Genomic DNA, 18,814 nt, shown 5'->3' with positions numbered 1-18,814 from the left:
CAAGTCGTTAGTTCCCTCAGATTGGCCTCGGGGCATTCAGGCCTGGTCCTTGCCCTAAGCAATGCAGCCCATGCCTCCCTGCCCAGCCCTTGCTTGCTAGTGGCAGATGCGAGCGTCTGGGCTGCTTCTCCACTGGGAGTTGCCCTTAGGCATGTAATCTGTGGGTTTTAATTAATTATTTATTTATTTATTTTTCTTCCCAGTTATGTTGCCCTCTGAGATTCCAAGGCTCGCCACAGACCCACTGGTGAGAGTATTTCCTGGTGTTTGGAAACTTCTCTCTTTTTTAAGACTCCCTTCCCAGGATGGATCTCCATCCCTACCTCTTTTGTCTCCCTTTTTATCTTTAATATTTTGTCCTACCTCCTTTTGAAGACAATGGGCTGCCTTTCTGGGTGCCTGATGTCCTCTGCCAGCATTCAGAAGTTGTCTTGTGGAATTTGCTCAGCATTCAAATATTCTTTCAATGAATTTGTGGGGGAGAAAGTGGTCTCCCCATCCTATTCCTCCACCATCTTAGGACTGCCCCTTGAAACATGGGATCTTAATTCCACAACCAGGATTTGAACTCACACCCCTTGCATTGGAAGCACAGTTTTGTTTTTTATAATTTGAACTTTTATTTTTTGCTTGGGGATAGCCGATTAACAATATTGTGACAGTTTCAGATGAAAAGTGAAGGGACTCATCCATACATATACATACATATACATACATCTATACATATACATGTATATACTCTCCCCCAAACTCTCCTACCATCAATATTGCCATATAACATATAACCAAAATAATTAAGAGAGATAAAGGAGAGAAAGAGATAATGCTCAGTAACCATATGATCATCTGCATGTGCAAATTCAGACACCCTCAAGTCATCAAGGGCTTACAAGATTATCAGGTGCTATCCTTCTATGTAGAAAGTAAATACTTTATTTTTTTAATTAAAAATATTTATTTTTATTTATTTTTGGCTGCTCTGGGTCTTAGCTGTGACACTCAGGATCTTTATTGCCACATATAGGCTCTTTAGTTGTGGCATATGAAAGTTTTAGTTGTGGCACGTGAACTCTTAGTTCTGGTATGTGGGATCCAGTTACCTGACCAGGGATCGAACCTGGGCCCCCTGCACTGGGAGCACAGTCTTAACCACTGGACCAATAGGAGGGTCCTGAAAGTAAAGATTTTAGAACTACCCTAAATCTGGTGGCTCAGAAAGTAAAGAATTCACCTGCAATGTGGGAGTCCTGGATTCGATCTGTGGGTTTGGTACATCCCCTGGAGGAGAGCACCCCACTCCAGAATTCTTGCATGGAGAATCCCCATGGACAGAGGAGCCTGTCAGGCTACAGTCCATGGGGTTGCAAAGAATAGGACATGACTGAGCGACTAAGCACACACCCAAAATCTGGTTGAAGAGAAGGAATATATCAGCTCTTTTTCTCTGACAGCATAACATCTGTCCTGAGTTCCTTGGTTTCTGCTGCATTTTCCTAATCTTACATCACTTTTGGGACTGAGTCCCGTTTTCTCCCAGATTTCCTAGAGGGTAACTGCTCAAGTGTTTGTAGGAATATACATTTCCCAGGAAGTCTTTAATCAAGCGACAGAAGCTGATATCGGAACTCCATGAAGGAGGACTGTGGAGACAGTGACTCCTGATTACAGTGGTCACCCAAAGAGGTATCTTACATCAGTAGAAAGAGCAGTCCCAGGCTGTGGTAGATGTAGTGGGGATGCTGAGCAAGAGGAATCCAGAAAGACTCGAGTTGCATCCCCACTGCCTGTTTTTTGGAGGCCCTTATGGACTACGATCACATGAGGGTCACCCTGACTTCCAACTTGGAATTCTCAAGGAGACTTGGACCTTGATGTAAGACAAGCAGTTTCATAAAGCAGACAGTGGAGTTACAGGATTCATTACGTGTCAATGTGAGGACATGAAAGTGGACTCACAGTAGCACACACTGCATAAAAGGAGGCCCTGAAAAACCTCTGTCGCTGTGCTCCCGAGGAAGCTCAAGTCACAGATGTCAGGTTGATTTCAGTCTGGAAATTCTCAGTGAGGTAAGGCCTCTGTCTAATAGGATCAGCCTAGTTTAGTGGGTGGACGAACCTGAGCCCAAGCAGGACCTCAGATGACAATGCTGAGTGTTAGAGGGGACCCCTGGAGAGGGAGCCAAACAGCATTCTGTAAATTCTTAGCTCTGAGAGACCCAGAAGAGCTACTTCTGAGTGGTCCCCTCATTCCACCTGTGTGATCTCAGGGACGGCAAGGCCTTCTCTAGCAGGATAGGGCCCCAAATCTGCAGAGGGGTGTCATCTTGACCATAACCAGACTTAAGGTGAGGACAATCAGTGCTAATGAGAGGATCTCTCCCCAAAAGAGGGAGGCTTACAGAGTGGCGCCCCTCCTGACAAGCGGAGATGCTCAGAGCAGTGCCCTGATTCCCTCCACTAGGGACTTGGGAAGGTGAGGGCTTTGTTTGGGGGCTGAAGGACTTGGGTTCATAGATGGAGGCTTTCAGGGTTCTGATAAACTGCACATGGAGGACCCTGAGAGAGAATCCCGGGACGGATGAATATTGAGCTACCGGGGTTCCCGTAGCACGCTGCCCCTGTCGTCGTCCCTAGGAGACCGCACGTAGGACCTTACGCAGCTCCCCTCCACTTCCGCTTCGAAGGCGAGAAGTTTGACCGATAGCCGCCGCGACCGTTTGGCGGAGACTTGGTGTCCAGGACTCATTAGGAACCAAGGTGAGGACCTGAATGTAGCTGAAGGAGCTTTCCCAGCCCTCCCAGTAATAAAAGTGACCCATCCACATCCCACCCCTGTGATATGGCTCTTGTGGGCCCCTCAGTGCTATTGGCTGAATGCGGTCTAGCGTCTCAGGTGAAGGCATTGGTCTGTGGGGGTAGGCCCGGATTCTACCCTCGAAGGAGCTCTAGGTCCTAGATAACGGCCCTGAGGGCCGATGAGCAGACTTCGACACTGCAAGGGGGCCGCAATGAGCGGCCCCCCTGCACTCAGCTCTAAGAGGCCCCAGGTGGAGCTGGCCGATTGTGGTGCCCCCTGTTGTCCACAGGAGGTGGTCCTGGGGAATTGAGAGCCTTGCCCTAACAGAATAAAACCAGTTCAACAAAGGGAGCTAGTCCCCAACATGATTCATGGTTGTGACGCTGAATGAGGCTGGGGGCTACTTCCTTAAGAAATGGGGCCACATCAAGCACCAGCCCTGTTCTCAGGCCTGGGAGAATTGGGCGTTTTGACATGACACTTCCCAGGACATCTCAGGGAAGTGAGCGACCAAGTCAAAGGAGGCAGCCTCAGGTTGACAGGGGAGGGTTTCAGATTTGCGAGGGGTCATGGTGAGAACCTCAGAGGCTGTGGGGATGTTCCACACCACATCATTCAGACCAAATCCTCCCTGTCGTCATCCCTGGCAGACCTCAAGAATACATGTCGGTCCCCACTGTGGGCTAAGGAGTGGTCATCTAAGGGAGTGGTCAGCAGAGGGAGAAATCTTAGACCCTGTCATGAGTCAAAAGTAGACCTTGGTTACTTCTATGTCCTGGCTATTGTAAATAGTGCTGTAGTGAACATTTGAGTACAAGTGTTTTTTTCAGTTAGTTTCCTCAGGATATATGCCCAGTAGTGGTACTGTTGGCTCATGTGATAGTTTTATTCCTAGTTTTTTATGCAGAGTGAATTAAGTCAGAAAAAGGAAAGCCAATATCATATATTAATGCATATATATGGAATCCAGAAAGATGGTACTGATGAACCTGTTGGCAGGGCAGCCTGGAGATGGAGATGTAGAGAACACACTCATGGACACAGTGGGGGAAGGAGAGGGAGGGGCAGATTGAGAGAGCAACATTGAAAACATACATATTACCATATGTAAAATAAATAACCAGTGGGAATTAGTTTTATGACTCAGGGAGCTCAAAGCCAGTACTCTGACAGCTTAAGAGGGGTGGGATGGGGTAGGGGGTGGGATGGGGTGGGATGTGGGAGAGTTTCAAGAGGGAGGGGACATACAGTATACTTATGGTTGATTCATATTGTTGTGGGGCAGAAAATAACACAATATTGTAAAGGTATTATCTTTCAATTAAAAATAAATAGGTTTGTTTTAAAAAAGACACATAGAAGAAAAGAAAAGCAAAAAAAAATTAACTTTGAATTGGGATCTTGGATGGGACCACAGGGACAGCAACCTGCCTGCAACAGCTTCCATTCTTAGGAGACCATGTTTGGTAAGATGAGGTCATCTTCACTTCCTCCTGTTTGGACACAGTGTGGTTGGCTTTTACTATCACACAGGCATCAATTCAGGAGAAAGAGGAGGTTCTCTACCAGGAGCTCAGTTGAGGAACCTGAGTGAGGACTCAGAGCATCCGTCCCAACCCTTGGATTTCAGCCCAGGAAATCTCAGGGATGGGCTGTGAGGTTGAACATCTGCTTTACTGTTTTATACCAAGTCTAGGGGAGGGGAAATGTCTAGTCTGAAGGTGCAGCCACCAGTTAGCAAATGGAGAATAATGCCCAACATTTTAAGGAGCCAAGGTAAGGACCATGAATGATGATCCCAGTGAACTCAGGGTAGAAAAGACCCTACTAAGCTCTCAGCACTGGTTATCCCCTGGGAGGGAGGTGGACTGAGGCTTCCCTTCACTTGCTTCTGGATCATGTGGGGGTCTAAACTGTCAACATCAGAGTAGCAGAGGGAAGGATGCCCAGGCTCCGCCAGGATTTGATGTGATAATAGTGAAGATGAGCTGAAAGGAACCCACTGTCAGCACCTGCTGTCACCTCAGTAAATCCAAAGCAGGGCTGAGAGGATGCAGAGGAAAAGTAAGGCCTCTATTCTACCTCTGTGGGATTCTCAGGGGACACGCTGACCAGGAAAACAGGAGCCTTGTGGGTTCCTAGGGCAGTGTCCTCAAGGACACCTGCAGAGGCAGCCTTTGATTAAGCCAAGGTAGAATCTCCCTGTTTTAAGGTGCTCATGTCACCTCATTCTCCATCCTCCAGGTGCCCCAATCCCTGATTGGCCCAGACTCCTGCCTACGGTCCCTGAGCACGGCCATCATGCCTCGTGGGCAGAAGAGTAAGAACCGTGCTCGTGAGAAACGTCGCCAGGCCCAGGCTGATACCCAGGGTCTTCATGATGAGGCCACCACATCTGGGGGAGAAGAGACCACCCCCTCCTCTCCTCCTGATTCAGAGAGCGCTCCCTCAAGCTCATCTGCTGCTGGCACCCCCAAGGGGCCTCAGGGAGCCCAAGGCACCACCAGTGCTGCTACAGGTGCTATACGCAAAAGATCTGGTGTCGGTGGCAAAGCACGCTCAAGAGCTGGTGCAGGTGGCAAAGCACGCTCAAGATCTGGTGTAGGTGCCAAGGGCCAGGTTCAGGAAGGTGAAAATTCCTCCCAGGCCTCAGCTGCTGAGAGTGCTCGCACAGATCTTCTGACCAGAAAGGCAGAGATGTTGGTGCAGTACATGCTGTTTAAGTATAAAGTGAGGGAGCTCGTTAAGAGGTCCGAAATGCTGAAGGTTATCCACAGAAGGTACAGGGAGCAATTCCCTGAGATCCTCAGCAGGGCCTCTGAGCACATGGAGCTGGTGTTTGGCCTGGTGCTGAGGGAAGTCAGGCCCAACAGTCACTCCTATACCCTGGTGAGCAACCTAGATCTCGGCGACAGTGAGTCTATGAGAGGTGACTGGGGGCTGCCGAAGAATGGTCTTCTGATGCCTCTGCTGGGTGTCATCTACCTCAGTGGCCGCCGCGCCTCTGAGGAAGAGGTCTGGAAGTTCCTGAATATGCTGGGCATCTATGATGGAAGAAGGCACTTCATTTTTGGAGACACCAGGAAGCTTATCACAGAAGATCTGGTGCGGGAAGAATACCTGGAGTACCACCAGGTGCCCGGCAGCGATCCCCCTCGCTATGAGTTCCTGTGGGGTCCTAAAGCACTCACAGAAAACTGCAAGATGAAAGTCCTGCAGTTTTTGAGCAAGGTCAACGATTTGGTCCCGGATGCCTTACTGCCGCATTATGAGGAGGCTTGGAGAGAGGAGGTAGAGAGCGCCAGAGCCAGAGCTGTAGCCAGTGCTGGCCCTTCTGCCTCAGGCAGTGCTGACCCTTCTGCCTCAGCCAGTGCTGGCCCTCCTGCCTCAGCCAGACCTGGCACTTCTGCTGCAGCCAGGGCTGCCACTTCGGCCTCAGCCAGGGCTGATATGTCTGCCACGGCCAGGCCTGGCCATTCTGCCTCAGCCCATGCTGGCCATCCTGCCTCGGCCAGGCCTGGCCCTTCTGCCTCTGCCAGGCCTGGCCCTTCTGCCTCTGCCAGTTCTGGTCTTTCTGCCTCAGCCAGACCTGGCACTTCTGGTGCAGCCGGGGCTGGCACTTTGGCCTCGGCCAGGGCTGACATGTCTGCCAGGGCCAGGCCTGGCCCTTCTGTCTCAGCCAGTGCTGGCCCTTCTGCCTCAGCCAGTGCTGGCCCTTCTGCCTTGGCCAGACCTGGCACTTCTGGTGCATCCAGGGCTGGCACTTCAGCCTCGGCCAGGGCTGACATGTCTTCCAGGGCCAGGCCTGTCCCTTCTGCCTCAGCCAGTGCTGGCCCTTCTGCCTCGGCCAGACCTGGCACTTCTGGTGCAGCCAGGGTTGGCACTTTGGCCTTGGCCAGGGCTGACATGTCTGCCATGGCCAGGCCTGGCCCTTCTGCCTCAGCCAGGCCTGGCCCTTCTGCCTCAGCCAGTGCTGGCCATTCTGCCTCGGCCATACCTGGCCCTTCTGCCTCGGCCAGACCTGGCACTTCTGGTGCAGCCAGGGCTGGCACTTCGGCCTCGGGCAGGGCGGACGTGTCTGCCAGGGCCAGGCCTGGCCCTTCTGTCTCAGCCAGTGCTGGCCCTTCTGCCTCGGCCAGACCTGGCACTTCTGGTGCAGCCAGGGCTGGCACTTTGGCCTCGGCCAGGGCTGACATGTCTGACAGGGCCAGGCCTGGCCCTTCTGTCTCAGCCAGTGCTGGCCCTTCTGCCTCGGCCAGACCTGGCACTTCTGGTGCAGCCAGGGCTGGCACTTTGGCCTCGGCCAGGGCTGACATGTCTGACAGGGCCAGGCCTGGCCCTTCTGCCTCGGCCAGTGCTGGCCTTTCTGCCTCGGCCAGGCCTGGTCCTACTGCCTCGGCCAGTGCTAGCACTTCTGCCTCAGCCAGTACCCACTCCAGGGCCACATCCAGCCGCTCATCTCACCCCTAGTGTGGTCTGAAGCCTGCTCTTCACTTTGTGGTTGTAAAAGCCTGTCAACCTGTGTTCCTAATATGCATCAATAACTTGTTGACTTTCCCCCATAATTTTCAGTATTACTTTTTTCAACAGAAACTTTATTTAGTTTAATGATAGAAGTATATTAATTACATGGGTACACACTGTTTGCTGTTTGTCAAATTTAGGAGTAAGAGTTTTGTTTTTTGAAATACATATTGGAAATCCTTAAATCACTTGTGATCCAGGATGAGAATAACATCACTTTAGGATAAGAATGTGCTTAGAAATGTGAAAGACACCACACTAAGAGAGGCTCAGAACATTGATACATAAATAGAGATATAGCTGAAAGTTAGTCAGTTTTTGGTTTGCTTTCCTCTCTGTTTAGTCTCCCTTTTTGTAAAGGTAAAAGTTATATACATGGATCTGCTTATGGTTTTCAAGAATGTTTGAGAATATAAATTATCTCAAATGATTTATTCGTCGTTCTTCTTTTACACAAACATTAATTGAGCATCTACTCTTAAGAAGTCTTCATGCTTATACTGGTGATATTTAGTCAAAAATGTCCCACCCTCTGCCCATTCAATTATAGTCTCTCAGAGAAGCCGTCATTCTATGGAAGAGGCTGAGATGCTCTCTACCTCAAGAAGAAAAAGTAAAAAGGGTAAAGTGGGGTTGGAAACAGCATATTACATTGTTTTCATTGCTAGGCAGAATTTTTGCTAGATTCAGGAGGTTGGGTATTTTTTTTTTCCTTCAGTTAGAATGCTGCATAGTACCTGATATCTGTTAGATGCAAAAAAAAAAAAAAAAGAATACCAGCTGATGTAATCCCAGCTGATTATCTGAGGTCAAGATAATCATAGTAATAACAGCCATTGCCCTTAATGTCTCAGTAGAGTCAAGCACCATGACAGATGCTTTCTGTAAATACATATATTCCACCAGTCCAGCAAGACAGGGCTTATCAAACACAGTTCACGATGGAGAGCCCGAGGCTCATAGAGATAGTGTTTGATTTTTGCCGAAATACTTCAGGCTGGTAAATGACAGAGCTGGGACTAGACTCCTGCTCTATAAACTACTGGAGCACTCATACTATTTTCACCCTCCCCCCCACCCCAAGACATACCCTTGTCTTTTTTTAAAAAACAAGTACTTTTAACATTTGATATTTCATTTCCTTTTTCTTATTTATTTATTTGGCTGTGCTGGCTCTTAGTTGTGACACGTGGGGTCTACTTCCCTGACTAGGGATCAAACGTGGGCCCCCTGCATTGGGAGCCTGGAGTCCTAGCCCCTGGACCACCAGGAAAGTCCCCACCCTGTATCTTTTATTTCAGTGTTTTTCTCAATACTTCAAAATTTGTTCTAGGTGATAAATAAAGAATGCCCTTGTGCTCAAGCTACTGGATCAGAATGTGTAACCAGAGCAGTAAGAATACCAAATATATTTAACAAAAAATACATATCACTTATTCATTACTCACAGATAAATGAGACAATATTCAGTGCCAGTATAAGCATGTACGTTGGCCATATTAGATAACTTCTGAAGACCAAGGGCTCTCCATATCATGCTTACAGTCTCTTGCCGGTAGAAAGTATATCTATCAGAAGAGAAATAACATGAGAACCTTCACCTGACTGATAAGGAGATAGATTGATGTACTTTTTTTACCTAATGGGTGACCACCTGTCCTGGGACTCCTGCCATGGGCTATAGTTTCTCCATCTTCCAGCACTCCTAGGAGAGAGACCCATTGTCTGTAGCACTGCAGAGCAAACACGGCTCAAGAGTTTGCAGAGATGTATAATTTCCCCAGAGCCTTTAATCCAAGATACAGAAAGCAAGATGAGGACCCCGTGTAGGAGGATTGAGGAGAGCAGCACCCCAGAATATGGGTGGGGGGGTCACTGGAACAGTATTCCCGACTGCTCTCAGACACACAGAATCTCAGAACTGTTAGGCAAAGCACAGCCTCGCTTATTTCTCAGGCTTCTCAGAGACCTAAGAAACTTGGTGTTGGGGCAGAGTTCTGAGGTCGGATAGGAGTGAGGATCAGTCTCTCAGAATTGACGGTGATTAACCTGAATGAGGGCAATAGAAAGACCCAGCCACAACAGTAGCAACCTGTAAAGACCTGTCCTCATTGGCAAGCCCATAAAGTCCAGAAAAATCGAGGCTGCTGTAGTTAATGCTTTCAGATTAGGTCCCAGGAAGGTGAGGACATTGGGAATCAGCAGAGTCCTCAGCCTCAGATCAGCAGAGAATAGAACCCCAGGAAGGGTGCAAAGCGAGGACCCAGGATGTGGACATGGAAGCCCCTCAACTCACAGCCAACAGGGCTACACTTAGTCCTTCCTCTCCAGTTAGCCCTGGGAAGCATAGGTAAGTGCTGGCCAGCTCAAGGGTCCCCTGACTTCTGCCTGGAGGGTGTCAAGGAGATGTGGACATTGATTTATAGGCTGGCTCTTCAGAGAGTGGAAATCCCAGGCATGACATTTGCACAGTCCTGTATAAGGAGTGTGGCCGCCAACTACCCCGTTACAGATAAATTCTTAGAAAGTCCTGCAAATGTAATGGGCCCTGGGAGGGAACAGGCAGGGCTTTCAGACTAGGTTTATCCCTTATTTTCTGAAGGCAGATGGCTTCAGGGCCTTACAGTCCTTGGGCTAATGGAGGGAGCCTCTATCAGCTGAGGAAGGGTACCCAGTTCCTAACAGGAGTCAGTTGATGATACTGACCAACAACAAAGGATCCCTCCCAGAAAGAAGGGGGCTACAGAGGGCACTGTCCCTGTTGTCAGGCCTGAGAGTGTGCCACATAGGCCTGGTGACATGGTGAGTCCTACTCACTTCCTCCCAGAGGATCACATGGACGTAACGAACCTCATCCTGATCAAAGGGAGCAGCCAAAGCTCAGCAGAAGGATGATTTCCAGGTTGTGCCAGAAGTCAAGGTAAGGAACCTAAAGACTGAAAAGATCACCTGCCTCAAAACAGTGGGGCAGAACATATTCCTTCCACTGCGGTTAGCCTTGGAAGACCATGGGCTGGGTGGGCCATGAGGCAAATTCCACTTCTATCTTGAGAGTCTCAGGGAATTGGGGGCCTGATTGGAAAAGCATTAAGGCAATTCAGGGAATATTTCCAGGTTATTTTCAATCAGATTGAGGATGGTAAAGAATGTGGAAACACACATACCAGGATGTCCACACACAATCCTCCCTACTGTCAGGCTAGAAGGCTCCAGGCAGAGTTGTCAGGCCAAGGGGCCCTTCAGTTCTGACCAAGGAGTAGCAGGAAAATTAGGGTTTTCTTTTCATGGTGGTGGTCCCATGTTAACAAGGGGGAATCTTGGGCTTGGCTGAGAGTCAAAATTTGAGACTCTGATTTGGGACCCTGAGAGGAATCATCTGTCGTCCTCAACCAGCTTCCAGAGCTTTCATTCTTGTGAGACTATTGGCAGGTATGGCTAGTTAAGGCCACCCTTATTTCTTCCTCCAGGCTCACAGGAAGGTATGGGTCTTACTATGAGGAAATAGGCCTGAGATCGAGAAGGAGGGGATTCCCCAGGCCCCACCAGAATTCAAATTGTGGAGCCGGAGTGGAGACTGAGGGGTCTACCCATCCCTGAGCAGAGGGGACAAAAGAGAGTCATGCCCTACCCTTTGATGTCAGTTCTAGAAGATCAGGGCATGGCTGTAAGCTCTCTCCCTAACTTCTTTATATCATGCCTTTTTGTTATTATTGAATTGCTAAGTCGTGTCTGACACTTTTGTGACACCATGGACTACAGCCCACGAGGCCCCTCTGTCCATGAGATTTTCCAGGGAAGAATTCTGAAGTGGGTTGCCATTTCCTCCACCAGGGGATCTTCCCGACCCAGGGATCAAATCTATGTCTCCTGCGGTTCCTGTACCACAGGCCGCACCATTGAGCCACCAGGGAAGCCCTGTATCAGGCGTAAGGAAGGTCAGATCTTTGTTGGAAAGTGCAGCCACCAGTCACGAAAAGTGAGGGGTATGATGCCTGCCAGGCACTGCAGCAGATACTTTACAGTTAGCACCAAGGCCACCAGTCCTTCCAGACCGGGCTTGGCACGCTCCATTCACAGTTAAAAAACTGACGCACTCTTCAGTTTAATAATGTGACAAATTTCCCATGGCTGGTAAGTGACAGTGATGGTTGTAGGCCATTGATTTGAGTTAGTCTAAAGCTCACCCTCTCACTCCTGCAAGCCTGAGCTGACCTTATGCCCTTAATTCCCTTTTTATTCTCATTACTGTGAAATGTATCTGAAGCAATAAGAAGAGGGACTCTCATGTCCAACTATTATACTGTAATACATAGCCAGAGCAATAATAATAATAAAAGCAAAATATATGTGACATATGAAGAGAGGAAAAAGATATTATTCACTGACAATAGGATCATCTATCCATACACACTAGGTCTCAGATAAGCTTAAAAGATCTGAAAGCTTTAAAGATTCAGATAAGCTCAAAAGATCAGGATTCAAAAAAAATCATCTCACAGCCATTTCTTTGTATAAAGACATATCTATTAGATCTGAAATATAAAGTTTATTTATTAGAACAGAGGTTGCCTGAGAAGTCTGGCTGAAGGAGAGAAGGGACAGGTTACCATGTTTTGTTTCCCTCACAGGTCTCTACCTGGACCCCCGTTACTTATGCCATGGATTTCCCATCTTTCATCACTCCTAGGACAGGGACTCCTTCTCTGCAAGGTTTGGAGCAGGGAAACTGCTCAGGGCTTTTCAGGGATGCAGCATTTCCCAAGAAGTCTTTAATCTAAGGGACAAGGGCCTATAGGAGGACACCGTGCACCTGGACTGAGGAAAGCAACACCCCAGAGTATTAGGTGTAAGAAGGCTCCAGGCAGAGCTCTCAAGCTGAACATCTCCTTGCTGTGTTGTCACAGTATAGTTGTCAGGGTTTGAGACCTTAGGTCTAAGGAGGGCAATCTCAGGTCACAGAAGGAATTGTCAGATATATATGTGAAGCCCCTTGAAATGAACGGAAAGAAATAGCCACCCAGAACCACTGGGGTTCTGTAGCATCCAGTTCCTGATATCAGCCCTTGGAGGTCCTGAATTCCATCATAGGATGAGGAAGAGGGAGCACTACTGCCATGGGTAGGACACATTCCAGAACCAAGTCCACCAGCTCCTCCCACATAGTGACATCCAGGGCAGATCTTTCATCATGTGATTGAAAAGAGAAGTAAGTATTCCAAGTAGCTGAGTGCCAAGGTAGAGCTGAAGGGAACACATTTTATGTCTTTTTTTGTTCTTGCTTGACCTCAGTAACTGGGAGATGTATCTTTTTCTGTTTAGGGCTTTCTTTCTGATGCTCTTAAAATACTATTCCTTATAATTGAAGGTTTATTTGACATCCATATCTGTGTTATGAACAAAGTATATCCCATTTATTGCTGTATTTTCGTATAGGTATAAAGGTTTTGGTATTTTGTATAATGAATCAGAAATCCTTGGACCTCCTTTTATGGTTCAGAACAAGACATGTCAAGAGAGTTGGGATTTTCTTGCCAGTGTGAAAGAACACTGAGTAAAATTGTTGGTATCAGAAAATAAAAGGATCTTGACTGAGTGGCATCTGCAATACAGTGGAACAGGAATTCCAAGCCCCTTTCCCTACAGCAACCCAGATTTTAAAATTGTATAAGTAACAAAATACCTTTATAGACAGTCCAGAATGCAATTAAGAAATTGAAGTATCACAGGTAAGCATATAACTTAGATCAGCTGCACTTGAAATGGGTAAGAACAGCAATTTGACTTTATTGTCATCAGGCCCTGTCTCAGGCTGGCAGAGCTTAGTAACAAGAGAGATTGTGACCTTTCTTGTTGGGGGAAAGTGAGAGTGAGGTGAATGTTCCGAGTGTCCAGGAAAATGTTAGAACTAAGAAATGAATTCAAGAAAGCTGCAGGACACAAAATAACACACAAAAATGAGTTGTGTTTGTAAACACTAACAACAAACTATCTGAAAAAGAAATTAAGAAAACAGTTCTATTTGAAAAGTGTCAAAAAGAGTAAAATACTTAGGAATAAATTTAACGAAGGAAGTGAGAGAGCTATACACTAAAAGCAACAAGACATTGATGGAAGAAAGTGGAAAAGACACAAATAAAAAGATGTCCCAAGTATATGAACTGGAAGAATTCACACTGTTAAAGTATTCATACTACCCAAAGTGATCTACAGATTTAATATAATGTGTGTCATAATCTCAGTGGAATTTTCCAGAGAAATATAAATGCTAAAATTCATATGAAACCACAGAAGACCTTGAATAGACAAAGTAATCTTGACAAAGAGGAGCAAAGGTGGAAGCATGGCACATCTTGACTTGAACTATAGCATGAGACGGTGTGATACCAGCATAAACATAGACACACAGACCAACAGAGCAGAATAGAGCCTAGAAATAAACACATGCATATATAGGCATGTGATCTTTGACAAAGGCACTAAGAATACACAACAGAAAAAACATACATCCTCAATCAACAAATAGTGTTGAGAAAATTGGATATTTGCATGAAAAGAGTAAAACTGGAGTCTTATCTTACATCATACTCAAAAAAAATACAAAATGGATTCAAGACTTAAAAATGAGACCAGAAACCATAAAACTCTTAGAAGAAAACATGGGGGAAAACTCCTTGTCATTGGTCTTGGCAATGTTCTGGGTGTGTGTGGTTTTTTTTTTTTTTGTATTTTGTTTATTTGTTTTTAATTTGACAGCAGAAACCCAAGCAAGAAAAACAAAAATAAGTTGGACTACATCAAATTAAAAGATTCTGTATAGCAAAGGATATGATCAACAAAATGAAAAGGTGAAATAGGAGAAAATATTTTCAAGCCATATATTTGATAAATTAATATCTAAATCATAAAAGAAGTCATACAACTCAATAACAGAATAATTAATTAAAAATAACTTTAAAAATGAGCAAAGAACCTAAATATTTTCCAAAGAAGACATACAAATGGCCAACAGCTATGTGAAAAGGGGCTCAGCATCACTAATCATCAGGGAGGTGATAATCCAGACCACAATAAGAGATCACCTCATACCTATTGGGAGAGCTATTATCAAAAAGCCAAGTGATAACAAGTGTTTGCAAGGGTGTTGAGAAAAGGGAACTTTTGTACACAGTTGCTGGGAATATAAATTGGCACAGCCACTATGGAAAACAGTGTGGAGGTTCCTCAGAAAATTACAACTGTAACTATGCTATGACTCAGCATTTCTACTTCTGAGTATGCTGTTGACACTTGAACAATACAAGACTGAACTGTGCAGGCCCACTTATAGATGAATTTTTTTCAATAAATACATTGGAAAACTATTCAGAGATTTGAGATGATTTGAAAAAAACTCACAGGGGACTCGCATAGCCTAGAAAAACAAAAAATAGGTGTCATGAATGCATAAAATTTATGTAGATAGTAGTCTATTTTATCACTTACTATCATAAAATATACACAAATATAAAAGGATTAAATTTATCAAAAGTTATGCACACACACACACACACACACACACGCACACACACACTTATGGACCATGAATAGCACTATACATTCCTGATGAGCAATTTCTATAGTAAACTGTGATCTCAAAGTGATCACTGATGGTCCATGGGTATTTCTCATTGTGTTCAGTACAATACCGTAAGCCTTGAATAACACCATAGGACTCAAATGAAGTGCCCCTACTGGTGCTGGAAGTGCTCACAAGAAACAGGAAGAAGTCATGACTTTATACAAAAAGTTGCTTGTTATGTACCACAGTTTGGGTCTGCAGTCGTGGTTGCCACCATTTCAAGATGAATGAATCCAGCATAAGGACCACTGTAAGAAAAATAAATTTATGAAGCCATCACTGCAGCTACACCAGCAGGTGTGAAAATCTTGTGCTTTTTGTGAAATACCTTATCTTGTACTGAAAATATAGCTTGTATATGGGTGCGGGATTGCTATAAGCAAGGCATATCTATAGATTCTAATATGATTGAAGAAAAATCAAAGTCATTATGGCAAAGTCACTAAAGCAAAAGGGGGGTGAAGGGTCTAAAGCTGGAGAATTTTATGCCAGCAAAGGTTGGTCAGATAACTTTAGAGAGAGATTTGACTTAAAATATCAAAATAATAGTAGAAGCAGCTTTTGAGAAATCAAGAGGCAACAGATGCATTCCCAGGTGCCATTAACAAAATCACTGGGTATTAATCTTATGGTGTTCCTGCAACTTTACCAATTTATTGATGAGCTCTAATAGTTTTCTGGTAGCATCTTTAGGCTTTTCTATGTCTAGTATCATGTCATCTGCAAACAGTGCCAGTTTTAGTGGTTTTCCAACTTGGATTCCTTTTATTTCTTCTCTTCTCTGATTACCACAGCTAGGACTTCTGAAATCATGTTGAATAAAAGTGGAGACAATGCACATCCTTGCGATTTTCATATTAAGTGAAGTCAGACAAAGACAAATATCACATCACTCATATGTGGAAATATAATTTTAGAAAATTGATACAAAGGAACTTATTTACAAAATAGAAACAGACTGAACAGATCTCAAAAATTAACTTATGTTTGCCAAAGAGGAAACATGGTAGGGAGGAATAAATCATGAGCTTGGGATGAACATATACACACTACTGTATACAAGGTAGATAACCAACAAGGACCTACTGTATAGAGGAGGAAATTCAATATTCTGTGATAACTTATATGAGAAAAGATTCTTTAAAAGAATGGATATATGCATATATATCACTGAATCACTTTGCAGTACACCTGAAACTTATACAACATTGTAAATCAACTGTACTCCAAGAAAAAGTTAAAAAAGAAAATCACTGAGGAGAAAACAGATATGTCTGAACAGGTTTTAATGCAGATGAAAGTGCCCTATTCTGGGGGAAATGCCACAAAGTACATGCATTGGTAAGGAAGGGAAGTGAACTCCAGGATTTGAGATAGAATGAGATAGGCTAATTCTATGATTTTGTGCAAATGCCATCAGGGTTTTGTGCAAATGATCAGGACTCCCCTAACCTATAGAGCTGCTAACCCTGAGCCTTCAAGGGAAACGATAAACACCATCTGCCAGTGTTTCAGTTGTACAACAAGAAGGCCAGACAGCAGGAACCTTTGGGGGGATTGGTTTCATCAGTGCTTCGTCCCTGAATTCAGGAAGTACCTTGCCAGTAAGGGACTGCCTTTTAAAATTCTTTTGATATTGGACAATGCCCTTGGCCATCCAGAACCCCATGAGTTCAACACTGAAGGCATCAAAGTGGTCTCCTTTCCCCTAAACACAACATCTCTAAGTCAGCCTATAGATCAGAGGGTCAGAGGGACCTTTAAGGCTCAGTACACATGGCACTCTATGGAAATGTTTGTCAATGCTATGGAAGAGAACCCTGATAGAACATCATGAAGTCTGGAGGGATTGCACGACTGAAGATGTGATTGTTGTCACACACACACACACAAAAAAAAAATCCCATGAATGCCCAAACAATAAATTCCTGCTAAAGAAAACTGTCCAGATGTTGTGCATGCCTTCACAGGATTTATGACAGAGTCAGTCAAGGAAATCATGAAAGAGACTTTGGATATAGCATGAAAAGTTGGGAGGGGGTGAAGAGTCCCAAAATATGGATCTTGGAACAATCCAAGGGCTAACAGAAATTACAGCAGAGAAATTAACAGAATACAACTTGATGGACATGATATTGGTTCCAAACCAGAGCTGGATGATGAAAAATAAGACATAGAAGAAGCAGTGCTGGAAACCAAATTGACATTAGACAATCTGGCAGAAGTGTTCAGAGTACTCAAGACTGCTTTTGACTTGTATGGCATGGACTCTTCTATGATAAGGGCACTGAAATGAAAGCAAATAGTGGAAGGAGGGCTGATAATACACAGAAACATTTTTAGAGAAATGAAAAAGCAATATGTTTGGAGAGAAATTACAGTGTATTTCCATAAAGGTACACTGAGTGTGCCTGCTTCTCCTGCCTTGCCTTCCACCTCCTCCGCTCTTCCATCTCTGCCACTCTTCAAGGTCAACCCCTCTTCTTCCTCCTCCACCTTAGCCTACTCAGCATGATGGTGACGGGAATAAAGACCTTCATGATGACCCACTTCCACTCAATGAGCAGTAAATAATCGTCATGCCATACAGGTAATAAACTTATCTCTTGAGTATGTGTGTGAGTGTCTTTGTGCTAAGAGCTAATAACTCTATGGCAAGGACTGTATGAGATGCTTCTGTGTCATCATCACCTTCATCATCACCACCAGCTAAATATTCGTCATGTAGAACATTGCATACAAGACTTGCATTGAAGTGGATGGTCTACCATTACATAGGCAGAAGGTGAGGATATTTAATATAAAACTAATAATGTCTTCATTTTCTTACTGTTTTATAACTTTACTTTCAAAGTGTTATATTACTGCACAGGGTCCCACCTCTCTCTTATCAATGGATAAGCTGCACATCAGACTGCCATCATAGGTAAGTGTTTTCTCTTAAAGTAACAAGGTTTTCAGTACTGTATTATAAGTACTACCATAATAGTGTATGCTATAAAAATTTTTAGCGATTCATTCATTATTGTATATGCTTGGCAACCATGAAGCAATCCTATTGATTACACTAGGCTACTACAGAGCAGTCATATTACTACTTCTTCATTATCAAAGTTTGAATCATTCATTATACCTGTAACTAAATATGAATTTCTTTTTACATTATGTTTTCATTTTTTATATTTAGTGTTTTGTATCTATAGTCTTTTGTGTCATGTAAGATAATATAGATGTAGGTACTGACAGATAATTCTTATAAATGGATGCTGTAAACTTACAGTATTGCTAAATACAGTACTGTGAATATATTTTCTCTTATGATTTTTTTTTCTGTTAATGAAAATAAGCTTTATTATATCAAGTAATAAATACAAAGACACAAACAGTTCCATTTTCTTCCAGATGTTTGGGTCAACCCTCAGAAAAGGCAGAACTGAAATCTACATACAGTCTTAGGAAAAATTTCAGGGGTCCTTGTTAGGTTTGGTTTGGGAGGTTGCTCTTTCTTCTGTATTTATAACTTGTGCATTTTAGAATGGACTTCAAAGCACTAATAATCATGCAAATATGCTTAAGCAAAAAAGAAGTTACATTAAGCAGAATCTATACCGTATGGCAAACGAGGGGACTGGCTACTAGGTTAAGTGTGCTGTCAAGTCGGTACTACCGAAAAAAAAACTTCAAGTTGTATCAGCTTGTGAAAAGGAACACAGAACAATCTGGGTTAACATAAATGTATTCAAAAGAAAACCAGACACTGGTATCTCAGAGTCAATACTAGTTTGCTGTAAGACAGGTAACTTCTACGTGCATCTTTTGAATCAATGCTTTTTAAAAAAGAAAACAGGACACCTTATTTTTGACAAAGGAGGCAA

At 44.5% G+C, this 18,814-nt stretch overlaps 1 protein-coding gene across 1 annotated transcript; it reads left to right on the top strand.

Moving 5' to 3' along the window:
- The first annotated feature begins 5,098 nt into the window (after positions 1-5,098).
- On the top strand, positions 5,099-7,267 carry LOC133052865 (melanoma-associated antigen B10-like). Its single transcript, XM_061137688.1, has 2 exons — positions 5,099-5,342; positions 5,373-7,267. Exons 1-2 carry the CDS (start codon positions 5,099-5,101, stop codon positions 7,265-7,267), a joined length of 2,139 nt encoding a protein of 712 aa, XP_060993671.1.
- Positions 7,268-18,814: the final 11,547 nt, after the last annotated feature.

This window comes from Dama dama, chromosome X (assembly GCF_033118175.1).
Source record: "Dama dama isolate Ldn47 chromosome X, ASM3311817v1, whole genome shotgun sequence".
Taxonomy (NCBI): domain Eukaryota; kingdom Metazoa; phylum Chordata; class Mammalia; order Artiodactyla; family Cervidae; genus Dama; species Dama dama.
Note: the sequence above shows the minus strand (reverse complement) of the source record. Positions and strands in the feature narration are given on the sequence as shown.

Excerpts from the sequence above, each read along its gene's own strand:
- LOC133052865 (XM_061137688.1), top strand. The coding sequence starts at position 5,099 with ATGCCTCGTGGGCAGAAGAGTAAGAACCGTGCTCGTGAGAAACGTCGC. Across the intron at positions 5,343-5,372 it reads ACGCAAAAGATCTGGTGTCG|GTGGCAAAGCACGCTCAAGA; the intron begins GTGGCAAAGCAC and ends GAGCTGGTGCAG.